At 51.5% G+C, this 16,644-nt stretch overlaps 2 protein-coding genes across 2 annotated transcripts in view; one reads left to right on the forward strand and one right to left on the reverse strand.

Annotated features, from left to right (window-relative positions):
- ATP4A (ATPase H+/K+ transporting subunit alpha) overlaps positions 1 to 5,737 on the reverse strand; it is a 70,881-nt gene extending 65,144 nt beyond the window's left edge. The window contains exons 1-2 of the mRNA XM_032842052.1: positions 5,622 to 5,737; positions 5,364 to 5,501 (exon numbers count right to left, since the gene is read on the reverse strand). The gene's annotated coding sequence lies outside the window, so the exon portion shown is untranslated. The remainder of the gene's footprint in view (positions 1 to 5,363; positions 5,502 to 5,621) is intronic.
- A 132-nt stretch (positions 5,738 to 5,869) lies between these two features.
- Positions 5,870 to 15,880, forward strand: HAUS5 (HAUS augmin like complex subunit 5). Its single transcript, XM_032842053.1, has 19 exons — positions 5,870 to 6,027; positions 6,783 to 6,845; positions 6,937 to 6,969; positions 7,097 to 7,121; positions 7,741 to 7,846; positions 7,924 to 8,083; positions 9,160 to 9,229; positions 9,319 to 9,401; positions 9,911 to 9,968; positions 10,110 to 10,234; positions 10,438 to 10,501; positions 10,594 to 10,724; positions 10,949 to 11,111; positions 11,328 to 11,408; positions 11,510 to 11,655; positions 11,918 to 12,029; positions 12,107 to 12,239; positions 14,408 to 14,540; positions 14,719 to 15,880. The coding sequence occupies exons 1-19, from the start codon at positions 5,930 to 5,932 to the stop codon at positions 14,834 to 14,836; spliced, it is 1,902 nt and encodes a 633-aa protein (XP_032697944.1). The 5' UTR covers positions 5,870 to 5,929; the 3' UTR covers positions 14,837 to 15,880.
- Positions 15,881 to 16,644: the final 764 nt, after the last annotated feature.

Here is a 16,644-nt window from a genome sequence, read left to right on the forward strand (position 1 = left end):
CTCAGTCAGTTGAGTGTCTGCCTTCAGCTCAGGTCATGATGCCAGCATCCTGGGATTGAGTCCTGCATTAGGCTCCCTGCTCAGCAGGGAGCCTGCCTCTCCCTCTCCCTCTCCCTCTCCCTCCCCTGCTCCTGCTGAAGCTCTCTCACTCTCTCAAATAAATTAATCTGAAAGACAGAGAAAGAGAGAGAGGGAGGAAGGAAGGAAGGAAAGAAGGAAGGAAGGAAGGCAAGCTTTTCTAAGATGTTCTTTGAGCTGAAACACAGAAGCCCAAGTGTCAGAGCTGCTCCAAGAACTATGAGAACCAGGTGCCCAGAGTGGGAATGGCAATTGCAAACACAAAAAGGAGGCCAATGTGGCAGTGAGTAATGTCACACTCTCCCACTCTCCAAAGCAGGTGGGGTTCTCTCCTCCTCCCTGTGAGAACTCTTATAGGTGCTTTCCAGCTCTCCTGAAAAGGAAATCCAACACTTTTTTTTTTTTAAAGATTTATTTATTTATTTATTTGACAGATCACAAGGAGGCAGAGAGGCAGGCAGAGAGAGAGAGGAGGAAGCAGGCTCCCCGCGGAGCAGAGAGCCCAATTCGGGGCTCGATCCCAGGACCCTAAGACCATGACCTGAGCCGAAGGCAGAGGCTTAACACACTGAGCCACCCAGGTGTAGGGCATTTTTCATCAGAAAGAGGCTTACCTTTGAGAGTCCAGAGAAGTTAATCCAACCAACCTGGAGGTGGGGGGTGGGAGGGGTGGTCAGAGAAGGCTTGCATAGAAGGGCGCATCTGAGGTAAGACCTAAAGAAGGAGGAGGTAGCCATTTAAGATAATGAAGAAGGGTGATGGAGGTAGGGGACACAGGAGGAAGAAAATCCCAGAGGTGGGAGAGAGGGAAACTTGACAGGTAATGTCCCAATGAGAACACTGCTTTCCTCTCTGGAAAGGGCTTAATTGAGGGATAAGCGTCCTCCACTCAACTCGATCATCTCTCTCACCAGCCCCCTGCTAAGCCTCAACTCTGTCATCACCTGTCCCGGTTCCCTGCTGTGGCCTGTCTCCTCCTCTCATCCACCCACAGGACACCTAGAATGTACCCCCCCCCACTGTTTTAAATGTTTAATTTCTTAATTTATTTTTTAAAGATTTTATTTATTTATTTGACAGACAGAGATTACAAGTAGACAGGCAGGCAGAGAGAGAGGAAGGGAAGCAAGCTCCCTGCTGAGCAGAGAGCCCGATGCAGGGCTCGATCCCAGAACCCTGGGATCATGACCTGAGCCGAAAGGCAGAGGCTTTAACCCACTGAGCCACCCAGGCACCCCTAAATTCTTAATTTATTTTTTTTTAAAGATTTTATTTATTTATTTGACAGAGAGATTACAAGCAGGCAGAGAGGCAGGCAGAGAGAGAGGAGGAAGCAGGCTCCCCGCTGAGCAGAGAGCCCGATGCGGGGCTCGATCCCAGGACTCTGAGATCATGACCTGAGCCGAAGGCAGCGGCTTAACCCACTGAGCCACCCAGGCGCCCCCTAAATTCTTAATTTAGATAAAGGTTTCAAATCTACAGACTGTGCAGAAATAAGTCTAAGAGGCCCCCATGTGCCACCTACATTTCCCAGATGAAAACAGTTTCCTATACTTGCACCAGATCTCTTCTTTTTAGGAATAAAATGTTGTAGATGCAAATTAAACCCTTCCCCCTTCTCTGTTCCTTCTTCCTGCTCTCCATCCCTGAAACCACCAAACTCATGATGCTGTAAATCAATCCTGTGTGTATTTCCTACTCTTAGTATATGTGGACACACTTGGTACAGAGTTGTTGCTTTGGGTGTTGAAGGATCCTTAGTGACTTCTGCCACACCTTTCCAGCTCTTCACTTTCTAAGACTCACCTTCTGGGTCTCTCAGCTGGCCCAGTTGATGTTTCAGTTAACATGGTCATAAAAAGGCCAAATGTTATGAGGAAATTAGAGCAGGATGGTCTAAAATGTGACAGATATTCATCATAAATTTTAAAACTGTATATCCAAGAAGCCAGTGATAAGAATCCATCTCTGGGCATTAATGCTAATAAAGGTTTTATCCCCCCAAAGTCATGTAGATGGTACCTTCTTAAGCTTCACTATGCATACAAATCACTGACAGATTTGGCCAAAATGCATGTTTTGATTCAGTAAGTCCAGGAGTGGAGGGGCAAGGGATTCTGCATTTCTAGCAAGCCCCTGGATGCTGATCCTTGAACACCTTATAAGCAGCGAATTACAGGCATAATGTGAGAGCTTGAAGCTTGTCAAACAGGGGTCAGGAGCAGAATACAGGTTAACGGTCTCAGTTTGGGGATGATAATCATTTTGTCATTTGTAGATTGAACAGACTGAACATGGTAGGGGTACAAATATGACTTCTACTTCTTCTTTCTGCGAATAAGATGCCAATCTCACATTTTTGCGTCAGCCTTTTGGGGAATGGAGAAGAAAACATCCTCTTCTTATGCGGGAGAGGAACAGGAAACCCACTGCAACTTCCTCCATGAACAGCAGCTTGAGGTAACAATAACTCCACAGACACCAAGAGTCTCTGCTTACGGAGTATATCAGGGCTCCATCTGAGAGGCTGAACCACTAGCAGAGATCGAAGATAGACAGATAGACAGACAGACAGACAGATAGATAGATGGATAGATGGACGGATGGATGAGCTGGGATTTAACCTTATGCAGTTGAGGTTATGAAGCAGTTCCTAACATTGTGGTCTTAGTGTCGGATGCCGACACTCGAAGTACAGAGGGTAGGTAGTTAGGAAGGGAAAACAGATGTAAAGTGGGGAGAAGCTAGGCAAGCTGGTGTAAGCTGGCCTCTGCCTTTGGTGGTATGAGCATCCATAGGAGAAACTGGCATCCTTCATCATGGAGCCAAACACACACCTGGCCCAGAGCTGGAGAAGTTGAGAGGAAGATCCAGAAAAAGGTGAAACAGTTGCTGGCCTGGCTGCTGCCCTCCCTACGCAAGCCTGATGAGCCAGCAGCCAGCCAGCGACAACCTGTGTGATCTATAAAATGGCAGCTGCTTCACTTCTGCCCTCCACATCTTGCCCAAGAATCTCTATTGGTCCATCCTAACCGAACGCATATGGAAAAGGTAATTCTAAGATACAGTTGATTCAGCCTAGTCAAGCCGATACATGACAAAGCCATGCACAGAGACTGGAGGGGAGTGGAGAGAAGATCCGTCAGTGGCCACTGGGGAGATGGAAACATGAGCAGCTCTGCTCTCAAGCAGAAGCACCTTGAATGCATGTGTCTCATAACTTCTGGGTGGCTTTTTAAAATTTTAGAGTTAGAGGGGAAACTGGTAGCAGCTACCTCTTATTTGGCTTTAGCCTTTCTTCCAAAACTTTGAGTCTTTTTATGTTATAGTTTCAGTCAAGGTGCATCTGATCAGTTGTCATTACATTATGGTTATAGATATTTCATTAAAAAATATTCCAACTTTCAACCAATTTTTGAAAAATATTTTATTTATTTATTTGACAGACAGAGATCACAAGTAGGCAGAGAGGCAGACAGAGAGAGAGGGGGAAGCAGGCTCCCCGCTGAGCAGAGAGCTCGATGCGGGGCTCAATCCCAGGACCCTGGGATCATGACCTGAGCCGAAGGCAGAGGCTTTAACCCACTGAGCCACCCAGGGGCCCTCAACCAATTCTTTTTTTATTAGATTTTATTTTTCATGAGCAGCTTTATGCTTACAGAAAGTTACACAAAAAGTCAAGGAAATTCTCATATACTTCCTGTCCCTCCACACCCATTTTCCCCTATTATTACCATCTTGCAGGAGTATGGTACCTTTGTTACAATTGATGACCAATAGTGAAATGTTATTACTAACTAGAGTCCATATTTTACACTAAGGCTCACTCTGTACTGTATAGTTCTATGGCTTTTTATAAATGCATAATGTCATGTATCCACCATTACAATACCACACAAAAATAGTTTCACCTTTCCATCCCTACCCCCATCTCATGATCTCTTGGCAACCACTGACCTATTTACTGGTCTCTATAGCTTGGCCTCTCCTAGAATGCCATATATTTGTGGTCAGAGAGTTTATTGCCTTTTCAGATTGTCTTCCAAAATGGCTGTATCATTTTGTATTCCCACCAGCAAGGAAGGACAGTTCCTGTTGTTCCGCATCCTCAACAGCATTTGGTATCATTTTTTTTTTTTTTGGATTTTAGACATTCTAATAGGTGTGTAGAAGTATCCCATTGTTCTTTTAATTTGCAATTCCCTAATGACATCATGGTTAGCAACTTTTCATGCTTATTTGCCATCTGTACATCTTCTTCAGTGAGATATCTGTTCATAACTTTTGTCCATGTTTAAGCAGATTGTTTTCTTATGGTTGGGTTTAAGAGTTCTTTGGATATTTTAGATACAAGTCCATCATCAGGTATGTGTTTTGCAAGTATTTCTGCCAGTCTGTGATTTGTCTCATCATTCTCATAACAGCCAGTGCTATGAGCCTCGAAAGGCTCATAGGCAGACATGCTGTCTGACTGATTTTGTTTTTTAATAGCAAAACACCCCACAAAAGGCAGAAGGGTGACAATGTTTGAACAAAATGGCACCTTTTGAGAATTAGGCACTGTGGAATAGCAGCTGTTCTTTCTTCCAGGAAAGCCACCTGGATTACAGCAGCCCCTGGCACCTTCTTATGCTTCTCAGCCCTTATGAAACACTTGAAGCTGGACTCAGCTTCTCGCTGAAATTTGCTATCTTAATGGTAATCCCATGGTCCCTTTCTCCCTGGGCCAAAGGCTCAGCCAACCCTTGGATGTCTCTCTGACTCTTCACACCCACAGGGTCTCACATTGTTATCAACATTTCCCCCAGAGTTGTCCCTTCTCTCACATCTGCATTTCAAGGTCTGCTCCCGAGCCCAGAGCCCAGAGCCCTGGACCGCACCCTGGATGCCCCACCCTCTACAGCCAATCAAGATCCAGACCCACTCACTCAGTTGTCTCCTCTCTGCTCCACAGCCCTATATGGTCCACCATTGCCCTCCACCCCCATACCTCATCCTGTCCCCAGCTTTATTCTCACCCCACCACCTCTCCCCTCATTTACTGAGTAACTACTTAGAGAGTCAGGCTTTGTACCAGACACCGAGGACAGAGTGGTGGTGACCTAAGCATGTTCGGTGAAAGGTCCCTGAATGTTGCCATTTCTCAGGGCCCTGAATGAGGCTGAGTGGGCTCTCCAGAACTCCACTACCAGTATCCAGTGCTTTCTGGGGCAGCCCACAGACCTCTGACATTATCTGTGTCCCAAATTGACCCACTCCTGTTGTTTATTTTCCACCATCCCTACCTGGTGATGGTGATCCGTCTAAGTCCCCCACTGAACCTGAGCTCCGTAGCATGGAGACTGGGGCTCTCTCATCCACCGCAGTGTCCCCGGAGCAGGGTCGGCTCATGAATGTTATGGAATGGTAAAGACGAGGAAGACCTGGAAGAATACATGCCGGGGAGATATCAGGGTCGTGCTATCGGCCCCCATCCCTCCTCACTCAGACCTGAAACAACCTGTTTCTGAAATCAAGGAGCAGTAAGTTTGACATCTCCGTACCTGGCCTCCCAGGATGAAAGTCTCATTTTGTCAAGAGAATCAAGAGAGGCATTTGGAACCTTTTGCCTCTTAAGGGGCACTTGGTGGTGAGCGGGAGGACGAGGAAAGCGAACGAGCCTCACCGTTTCTCCCCACTCGAAGATACCCAACCCGGAGGAGCGAGAGACTGGGCACTACTCCGCAGCGCGGCGGTGCAGCGAGACCCTAGTCCGCCTGGCCACCGATGGCGTCACTGCCGGCGCGCTCGTGACGTCAGAGGCGGGCGCCACACTTGAAGACTGTGCGGGAAGCCGGGGAGCGGAGCTGTCATGGAGTTAATGCAGGAAGCGCGGGAACTGGGCTGCTGGGCGACGGAAGAGATGGGAGCGCCCGTCGCAGCCCGAGCCCCGGAGTCGACGCTGCGCAGGTGAGGGACGCTCTGAGAGTGAGCACTCCCAGCCCTCGAGGTGGTCTCCAGGGATGAGAACCCCACCCCTCCCTGAACACCCGCCTTCCTCTGCCTCAGTGAGAATAACCCTTAAGGGTGCCCCCGCCCCCGCCCCGACACAAGCACACCCAGTAATATATTCAAGAAGAGGATCCTGGGTTGAATGAAAATCCCCTGGCGGTGATCCCGACACTCCCACCCCCCCACCCCGTGAGACCACCCAGAGTGAGAGCAAGGCACCAGTGAGGATCCTCCGAAATTCAGTGGAGACCCCTTCCCGTGTGGAAGTAAGATCTTTGGAGTGAGACCGTCCCTGCAACAGCCTACCACCCCCACCCACCCCAACCAGTGAAGAGACTGGAGTTACCAAAGACCACCCCACGGGAGATTGAATTTATAGGAGTGATGACCCACATCTGGTAATGAGAGCACTTCCAGGCAGTATATTCCCCACCCCCATCCTCTGGGAGTGACTAGAGAGAGCCCTCTTCTCCTAGGAGAAAGGAATCACCCCACCACGGAATGAGAATATCCCACACACAGAGAGAAGCCCACAACTCAGTGACCAAGAACTCCCCAGAAGGGACTATCTCACCCCAGAAAGTATGGGCTCTCTTTCCCCCCAGAAGTGAGAATTCCCTAGTAAAAACTTTACCCACTGTGACCAGCCTGGGAATAAGGGTGAGCCACCCTGTGTGATGCCAGAGGTGTACCTTTACACACTCTCCCCGCAGACTATGTCTGGGCCAAGGGGCCGACATCTGGGCCTATGTCTTGCGGCATGTGCACAGCCAGAGGTGAGCCTGGCCACATGAGGGAGGCTGTGACGGGGAGGGGACACAGGCAAGCCCCACAGTAACACCTCTTCCTTCTGCCTCTCCACTGTAGGAGTGTCAAGAAGATCCGGGGAAACCTACTCTGGTAAATGGTTCTATATTCCCTCCTCTTAACCCTAGTCCCATCCAGCTGTATTTTCACCCACAGCCTCACACCACTTGTCTCCCCTGGAAGTCCCTTTCATCCCCTAACTCTGGCCTCATTTCCTCAGGTATGGCCACCAGGACAGTCCAGAGGTGAGAAGCATGTGTTATAAGATCTTCTTTTATCCAAAAAGAGGACTTGTAGATTTCTGCTCTAGGCCCAGCCTTGTGCTATGGGATGCTGGGGACTACTGAGTCACAAGACAGCTCTGATCCCCACACTCACAGGACTTAACAGTCCAAGGGAGGCAGGCATGAGCTGGATGTTGAGGGGACATGGATATGAGGCATCCAAGCTGATGAGAGGAGATGGGAGAAAGGACTGGTTTCGGAGATATACTGAGGTCAGTGTAGGACCTATTGTGTGCAAGGGGCCCCAGTGCCATCTAGGGGGAGGTTTCCAGAAGACCTTGGGGCCCCTAGATGTGGTGCTCATTGGGGAGGTAAGAACTGGGGCAGAGATGTAGTGTCATCAGTGCGGAGACAGGACACGGGTTAGGACGATAAGGGGGGCAATCCCAGGAGAAAGGAGGAGGCCAGATAATACCTTAGTGTTCTTCTAGGCCCAGAGAATCAGACACAGAAATTCCTCACAATTAACCCTCTGCTACCACCCTGTGCAGGCAAGGAGACCAGTGCTCCCCAAATAGCAGTCAGTCCAGGCCAAGCCCCAGCCAGGCCATGCATCTGACTCTGTACCTGATCCCACCAGGCCCATCGGAAGCTGGAGCTGGAAGCCACTGTTGCTCACCTGCGGGCAGAGATCCAGGAATTAGACCAGAGCCTGGAGCTGATGGAGCAAGAGACCGAAGCTCAGGGTGACCTATGGGGCTGGGAAGATGAGCAACAGAGTGGAGGTGGGGGAACTGCTGATAGCCACACATTTCTCCTACAGACATGGCCCTGGAGCAAGCCCTGCAGAACATTCAAGACACCCAGCGTCGTGCTCTCCTCCTCCAGGCCCAAGCTGGGGCCATGAGAAGGCAGCAGCGTGGACTGCAGGATCCCGTGCAGCGGCTGCAGAATCAGCTGAGGCGTCTACAGGACATAGAGAGGTGGGCCTCAGGTGCTCAGGGACCAGCCTTCACCAGGCGGGGCAGGCAGACATTTTCCATAGAGACCTTATTGCTCTACCCTGACCCCTTCTTGGGTTCCAGAATTCTGAGCTCCAGTCCTTAGGATTTAAAGCCTGTGAGGTCAGAAAGTTTTCTCATCTCAGCCACTTATATTTCCAGTACTTAGAATGGTCCCAACCATATATCTAAAGAATGTTCTAGGGAAAGAACATTAAGTAAGGGACAAGTACCTGCCTCCTGGAGCTTCTACTCTGATGCAGAGGAGCCAGAAGATAAACTAGGAAGCAAACTCTCTAACTGCAAGGAGAGATAAGTGCTGTGATTAAAAAAAAAAAAAAGGTTGTGTGATAGTAAAGGCGAGGGAGGTGATACTCCAGGGAGGATGGCCAGAGAAGCCCCTCCGAGGAGGTAGCTCTGAGCTGTGGAAGGCATCTCCAGGGAGAGGGACAGGAAGGGCAGAGGTGCTGAGTTTGGGAAAAACCGCCAGGAAGCCAGTTCATCTTCAGTTACACAGGCAAAATGGAGGGCACGAGAAGGTGAGGTCAGAGAGGTGGACAGAGTGCCACGGGGGTGTCAGAATTTTCCTCGGAGGCTGGGTTCATGCCTTAGCCTGTCCACTTACAGCTCTGTGACCTTGGGCAAACTACTTAGCTTTCTTGTGCCTCAGTTCGTAAGCTCTATGGATTGGCGATTAATTTAAACCTATTTTATAGGTAAGTTAAATGATGCAGAGTGCTTAGAAGAGTTTCTAATACCCATTATTACTATTTTGAATGTGATGGGGAAACGTTACATTTTTTTCGAGGGTTTTGGGTAGCAAGGTGACCTGATTTGTCTGAAGTTTTAACATTGACTACTAGATGGAAAATAAACTGCAGAGGGCAAGAGCAGAGGCCAGTGAGGAAGCTAACACAGCCAGGAAGTGTCAGTGGCCTGATTTTAGAGGTGGACCCTGAGACCCAGGCTCAGTGACTAGCCTTATAGCAGAAAGAGACACAGCCGTTCTAGCTCCTTTTTCCCAGTGACTCCTACCCCAACTCTACTTTTCTCTCCAGGAAGGCCAAAGAAGATATAACCTTTGGACCCTTGACATCAGCAGCCCTGGGCCTCGAACCTGTGGTCCTGGTAAGAATCCTAGGCCATGGGGAAACGAGTGGGGAGTCAGGTCAGGTGGACCCCTGGGTTGCCCTTGTGTCGCGTCCTCTTCTTCCCAGGGTGATGTCCGAACAGCCTGCACCCTCCGGACCCAGTTCTTGCGGAAACTCCTAATTCCTCAGGCCAAGGGATGCAGCATCCCGTGAGTGTCATTCAGGCCCCACAGACTCCGATAAGAACCTGGGCTTTGAGGGGGGGAGTTACTCATCTGTTCATTCCTCAGACACTCAGCCTCTGGACTGTGTCAGCCCCAGATCTTGGCCTGACAGGGCTCTCAGGCTGAGACCAAAAAGAGACATACATCACAGATGGTGGCAACATGGGTGATTAGGACTGTTGGGGGTGGGGAAGCCTGAGAGACTCCAGGTCCCCAGAGAAGACACCTTCCTCACTTAGAGAGTCAGGGAGGACAGGTTCTCTGGTGAGGAGGCTTAGGCAGGATGAAAGGTTAAGACAATATTCTAGACAAATAGCACATGTGAAAGGCCCTAAGAGCAGCTGGTTGGTGAACCCAAGTCTAGCAGGCATAGATGGACTTGGTTTCCTCATCCTTAAAATGGGGACAGTGATAGCCCCCACCTTACAGGGTAGTGGTGATCAGTAGAGGGAGAGTTGATGTGTCTTGTAATATTCCCTTCCCCAACCCCATAGCACCCCTCGAGATGACTACTTTGGAGCTTCCTACCAGCAGTGGCTTAGCTCTGTGGAGGTAAGGGGGGGGGCTCACCTTCTGCCCCATGAGCAAACCTCAGGGTTCGAGGACCCAACTCTTGATCCCTACCTCATCACCATGGATCCCAGCGCATAGCCCCGCCCCCATCTAGCCCTACTTTACCCTTTCCCCCACCAGACACTACTGACAAACCATCCTCCGGGCCATGTCCTGGCCTCCTTGGAGCACTTGGCTGCAGAGCGGGAGGCAGAGATTCGGTCCTTGTGCAGTCCAGATGGGCTCCGAGATACAGAGATGGACAGGTGTGGAGTGCCATGCTCCTAAGGGCCGGGCAGGGCGGGCGAATGGGTATTCTGGAACAAACTCCAGACCAAGCATGGTCACCTGCTGATGGGGGTGAACCTGAAACTCAGTGATCAGTCTGGCAGGCGGGCTGACATTGGCCACCCCCAAGAGCCCTGGCAAGGCGGGGACTCCTCCCTCAGCAGTTTTACCCCACCCCCAGGTCCCAGGCACCAGACCAGTCACACTCCAGCCAGGCCCTGCCATCCATGGAGCATCTCATCCAGGTGACCCCCAGGCATCCTTCCCATCCCGAGGCCCACTTGATCCCCTTCCCCCCAGGGATCATGCCCACCCCGACTTTGTACTCTTGCCCCAGGAGGGCTGGCGGGCCGTGGGTGCACTGGTTGCCCAGCGGGGCCCCCTTCTGAAGGACCGTCAAACCCTGACCCAGCGCCTCCAAGGCCTAATGGAGGAGGTGGAGAGATGTGCCCCAGGATCCAGTGAGAGGTGAGGGGGCTCTCTCAGCAGAGACCTCTAGGGCATCTCTTTCCCAGAGGTCTCAGAATACTAGACTTTTTCTGCTCCTATGGCTCCCAGTTCTGCCTCCCTGCTCTCCTGGTTTGTCTCCCTGTGTTTGTGGCTCCTTGTGTGTCCTTACAGATCCCATCTGCCTCCTCCACTGGGAGTCTTCGTCATCTTTCTTTCCCTGGCTCTTTTCTGCTGTGCCCCAGGCAGGCCTTCATGCTGGGGCTCCGTGGCTGTGGCCTGCGGGCAGAGCTCAAGGCCCTGCATGCCCAGAGCCAGGAGCTGGAGGAGGTGGCTGGGCGGCGGCAGCTTCTGCTGCAGGAGCTACAGGCCAAACAGCAGCGGATCCTGCACTGGCGCCGGCTGGTGGTGAGAGGCCGGCCCTGGGGGACGTGGCAGTGCCTGATGGAGGGCCAGAGAGAGGCTGGGAGCCTTAGGATCCAAAACTGGGCCTCAGATGGTGTGGAGAGGCCCAGGGTCAGTCTCCTAGGAGGCAGCAGGACCTGTGCAAAGGGGAGGGCAGGGGTAGAGGCTGGGAGGTGGGAAGTAAAAGCCGCCCATCTTGGTGGCCTCGTGGTTGCCCAGGAGGAGACACAGGAACAGGTCCGCCTGCTCATCAAGGGCAACTCAGCCAGCAAGACGCGCCTGTGCCGGAGCCCTGCAGAGGTGAGATGGGAGTTGGGGCAAGGTCTGGGTAGGGCTGGGGCTCCTAGAGATGGTGCCAGGGGGCTCCAGGCTGCCCCTCGCATCCCTTTCATTCCCCACAGGTGCTGGCTCTGGTTCAGCGAAAAGTGGTCCCCACATCTGAAGTGGTGGCACCACAGAGCCAGGAGCTGCTTCGCTGTCTGGAGGAGGAAGCCCGGCATCTTCCCCACCTTCTGCTGGGTCCCCTGCTTCGGCACAGCCCTGGAGGGTAAGACTGGAGCCACTCCCTTAAGCTCCTTCTGTGTGTGAATATCACTCCCTGATTCCACGCCAAAAAAATAATCCTGGGCCTCCAGTGTTCCCAAGCTGTTAGACCTCACCCTCAGGTCTCAGTCCTACTCTGGAATCTTAGTCCCTAGACCCATCTCCAAGTTTCTGGGCCTCCTGAGGCCAGCTCTCAGCCCCCAGAACCTCTGGAATCCTAGCCTCCCTCCAAGTAGCCCACCCAACCTGGACTTTCCCCCCGCCAGATTACAGCCACTGCCCACAGTCCTGCCATCCATCCACCAGCTGCATCCTGCGTCCCCGAGGGGCTCCAGCCTCATAGTGCTGAGCCACACACTGGGGCTGCCTGCAGGGAAGGTGAGTGCCTGTCCCCTAGGACCTGTCTTCCCACCCCTTCTCCCGCCCAAAGTGACTGTCCTTCCCCCTCCCTCCAGGCTCCAGAACTGCTCCTCCCAAAGGCGGCCTCTCTTCGCCAGGACCTTCTTTTCCTCCAGGACCAGCAGAGTCTCCGGTGCTGGGATCTGCTGCACCTGAAGACCAGCCTGCCACCAGGACCATCCACCCAGGGTAAGCCCTGCCCTGCCTTCACAACCGGCATCCCTGCCCAGTCCTGGGACCATCAGCCTCCAGAGCAAATCCCAAACGTCCATTGCTGACACGGGGCCGACTGTGTGCTGAGTGCTTTCAGTGTGTTTGCTGGTTTCATCTGCACAGCAGCCCCATGGGGTGAGCGCTGCCGTTTGACCCTTTCGCAGAGGCAAGAGCTAAGCCTTGCTGGCTGCCCAGGTAGCAGAGCTAGGATTTAAATCCAGGCAGCCTGACATGTGTCTGTACTCCTAACCAGGTGATCCTACCCATCAAATTGCCAAGTACTCACGTATCACCATCCAGTAGCATATGAGAGTAGTTAAAAGTTGGGCTTTGGAGTTAAACTCCTCTCAGCCCTACCTCTTGCCTGCTATGTGATCTACCAGTGCCTCCATTTTCTCCTCAGTGGAGTAAGCATAATCATAGTACCTTGCAGAGTTGCTGGGAAGACTCAGTCCAGTTACCCAAACAGGGCACTGAGCAATGCATGGCATTCAGTAAGCACTATGTGCCTCTAGTACAATTACGATCATTTTGTCTGCGCATGTGCAGTCTCTTTCAGTCCTTATGGTGAGGGTAGGATGATTGTTGTTGTTGTTGAGAGAGAGGAGCGGGGAGGGGGAGGTGGGGAGAGAGAATCTTAAGCAAGCTCCATGCTCAGCACAGAAGCCAACATGGGGCTCAGTCTCTCAACCCTGAGATCAGGTGCTGAGCCAAAATCAAGAACCAAATGCTTAACTGGCTGAGCCACCCAGGTGCCCCCAAAGGTAGGGATTATTAAGACCCAATTTACAGATGAAGAAACAAACTCAGGAAAGTTGTTCCTTGCTAGATTCCCTCAGGAAGCACTTGCTAGGTACTTGCCAGCTGCTGGCCCCGAGAGCTCAATGGGGAGAGAGGCCAGAGCTGCCCATCCCCAGGGATCCCAGCGGTTGAAGCAAAGAGCACAGAATCAAAGGGTAAATAGGAGAGGTATATTGATAAGAAACAACTTGGGGTGCCATCAGCAAAGCAGGAAAAGACCATTTCTAGGCCTTCAGAAAGGCCTTCCCTTCTCCGATGAGCAGGGAGCTGTGTGCGGGAACAGCCCATGTTATGGCACAGAATCATCCCACCTGGTGGGCTTCTTGGGCTTTAGCATGTCTGTGGCAGAACATAGTTCTCTCTGTTCTGAAAAGCAGTTTTATTTTTCTTCTGCCTTGTTTCCCTCCCTCAGCAAATGACCCCCCCACACACTCTCCTTACTGAGGCCAGCCACTCAGGAGTCATGCTTAATTCCTCCCGGCTCCCTAACCGCCCCCCTCCCGACCTTCAACTTGTCAACAGCCTTATAGGTCCCACTCCAGCATGCCCCAGTCTGCCCCTTGCCTCACTATTACACTTGACCGCAGGAGGGGCTGGAGAAAGGGCAAGTGTCAGGCCTGAGGTCAGGCAAGAATGGAGTGGAGTCAGGAGCCAGGCCCAGGGCTCAGACTGCACTGCTGATCTGTACTTGCTCTGAGATGGACCTGGTTTGGACCTGTGAAGAGGGAATAGACCCAGTCACATCTCCGGGGGGAAACACTGCTGGAATGTCAGGCTATAGCAGTCTAAGGAGGAAGCCTTGGGGTGAAGAACACTGGGAAAGGCTTCCAAGAGGAAACGTGGTATCTCGAGTGGGCCCAGAGGGATAGGCAAGGTTTTGGTAGTAGCAGAGGCAGATAGTGCAGACCCTCAAGTACTAGGCTGAGGAGCTCAGACTCTGTTCTTGGGGGTACTAGGGAGCCTTGAAGGGTTCTGTGCGGAAGAGGAAGAGGATCAGGTTTATGCTTTAGAAAGATCACTCTGGCTGCCATGTAAAGAATGGACCAGAATGGGAGGCTGAGGCCTGGAGCCTAGGAGGGAGGCTGGAGGGCAAGCAGGGAAGGTGGAGGAAGGGAAGGGATGGGCCAAGGAGATGGATGGTCTGTCCAGGAGGGAGGAAGGGACCCAGGATGAATCCTGTGGGATGGTGGGCTTGCCCCTGAGATGAGGACCTGGAAGGAGGGAGAGATCTGGGAGACATGCTGAGGTCCTGACTAGGTGACTGGAGACTTGGTGACCCGCTGGCCATAAGGCACCAGACAGCCCGAGGACTCAATGCTGCCTCCCGGGTTTCTCACCCACAGAGCTGCTGCAGATCCGGGCATCCCAGGAAAAGGAACAGAAGGACAAGCTGGGGCAGGCTCTGAAGCAGCTGGAGAACGTGCTGAAACAAGCGCTGGAGCGAATCCCCAAGCTACAGGGCGTTGTGGAGGACTGGTGAGAGGGACATGTGGGGGTGGGGGGTGGGCAGGGTGCTGAGCCAGGTGGAACGGGCAGAATTTGGGTGGGGTGTGGGGGGCGATGTGTGGCTGGTAACAAGCAGGCCAGGGTGTTGGAGGGGAGGCTGAGTGTCTAGAGGCCCAGGCCTTCCTGTGACGCTATCCCCTTCCCCCAGGTGGGAGCAGCCAGGCCAAGCTGCCCTGTCCGAGGAGCTCTGCCAGGGTCTGTCCCTGCCCCAGTGGCGTCTGCGCTGGGTCCAGGCCCAAGGTGCCCTGCAGCAGCTGTGCAGATGAAAAGGGGCCTCAAACAGAAGTCAGGAGCTTCATGTTCACGCCTCCATGAGACCTTTGGAAGAGAGCATCGTCTGGATGTGTCAGCTCACTGTCTCTACCCACACTTGCTGTCCCCCTCACAGGTGTTTCTGTTCCTCTCAACTGCCTTGGACTCGTCCTTTCATCACATCAAAGCCAAGAGAATGGGGTACTCTGGACCCCACCCTAGGTCCCCCTGAAACTCCCTTCGTCAGCGAAAAGTCATTGAACGAAAAGTCATTGAGCACCTGCTGTAAACACTGAAGATCCGGCACTGAGCAAAGTGCATGCAAGTCCCAGCCCAGGAAGTTGTTCAGCACAGGAAAGCAGACCCTTGACAAGTTAAGTGAGCAAACACATAGCATGTTGGAAGATAACAGCTCTGGAGAAAAAGAAAGCAGGCAGTAGGAGGTGTGACTTTAGCTAGAAGACTGCACACACTCTGTGAAGGTGATTAGAGGGCATCTGAGGAGGGCCTGTGGGGGGCCGGAAGGAGGCAAGAGCTGGGGGAACGTCCCTGAGCTCAAGGTTGTCTTCTAGTTTTTACATTGTTTCCTTTTTTACATTTAAATCTCTGAAGTCATTTGGAATTTATCCAAATGGATCCAGTTTTGTCTTATTTTACATATATCCCAATAGCACTTAAAATTTTCAGATCAGTGGTTGCCTCTGAAGGAGAGGTGGGTAGCAGGGATCAACCAAGGGTCAGGAGACAAGGGAACTTTCTAGAGTTGAAAATGGATTACATGTTGAAGGTAGTAAGGATAGATGCCACAACTCATCTAGCTATACTCTTTTAAGTCTGTGCATTTCACCATGACTTATTCTTCAACTTATAAGGTAAAACTTTACCCACCTATATAAAATAAGATTTCAGGTGACTTGAGATGCCACCTCTTCGTATGCTAAATGTCTGAGTAATCAAACTGTATCTGGATTCTCTCCAAGTCTGTTGTCTGTGATTCTCATATGCTATCCCCACTGTGTTCTAATTATAAAGGTTTTATCATATTTTAGGATCTGAAATGGCTGGTTGTTGTCTTGCTCTAATTTCTCAAGGCTTCCCTGTCTCTTCTTGCTCATTTTTTCTCCCAAACGAAATGAACTTTATACCCAACCTGCCTGGTTCCAGGACAAATACGAACACAGATGGGAGTTTTACTGGGGTTGCAATAAGTTTACAAATGAGGGAGATTTGACATCTTTATGTCTTTAGTATATTTCCTATCCTATGTGCCACCATAGTGTTCCCCTCCTCTCTTCATCCTGGCTCCTAACCAAGACTGATCATGGGGGTCCTTGTCCCCCCCTCCCTGCTTAATTTTTCTCCATAGTACATCTTCTTTTTTTTTTTAAGATTTTATTTATTTATTTTACAGAGAGAGATCACAAGTAGGCAGAGAGGCAAGCGGTGGCGGGGGGAAGCAGGCTCCCTGCTGAGCAGAGACCCCCCCCGATGTGGGGCTTGATCCCAGGACCCTGGGATCATGACCTGAGCCAAAGGCAGAGGCTTTAACCCACTGAGCCACCCAGGCACCCCTCCATAGTACATCTTCTAACATATTTTGTGTTCTACTTTATTTATCCTTTGTTGTCCTCCAGACAGAATGGGAGCTCCATGAAAGTGAAGTTCTCTATAAACCAGAAGTTGGGCAAACTTTCCTAAATATGATTCAAACTCCAGATGCAGTAGGGGAATTATTAATGAAAACATAAAAACAAACTTTTGCAGGGTACCTGGGTGGCCCAGTCATTTGAGCGGCCGACTCTTGGTTTCCACTTGGGTCATG

Source organism: Lontra canadensis, unplaced genomic scaffold (assembly GCF_010015895.1).
Source record: "Lontra canadensis isolate GAN:19392208 unplaced genomic scaffold, GSC_riverotter_1.0 scaffold125, whole genome shotgun sequence".
Classification (NCBI taxonomy): domain Eukaryota; kingdom Metazoa; phylum Chordata; class Mammalia; order Carnivora; family Mustelidae; genus Lontra; species Lontra canadensis.

Bases quoted from the DNA above. Each gene is read 5' to 3' on its own strand.
- HAUS5 (XM_032842053.1), top strand. From the start codon at position 5,930: ATGGAGTTAATGCAGGAAGCGCGGGAACTGGGCTGCTGGGCGACGGAA. The intron at 7,122-7,740 runs GTGAGAAGCATG...TGATCCCACCAG, and splicing joins GCCACCAGGACAGTCCAGAG to GCCCATCGGAAGCTGGAGCT. The intron at 9,230-9,318 runs GTAAGAATCCTA...TCTTCTTCCCAG, and splicing joins GCCTCGAACCTGTGGTCCTG to GGTGATGTCCGAACAGCCTG.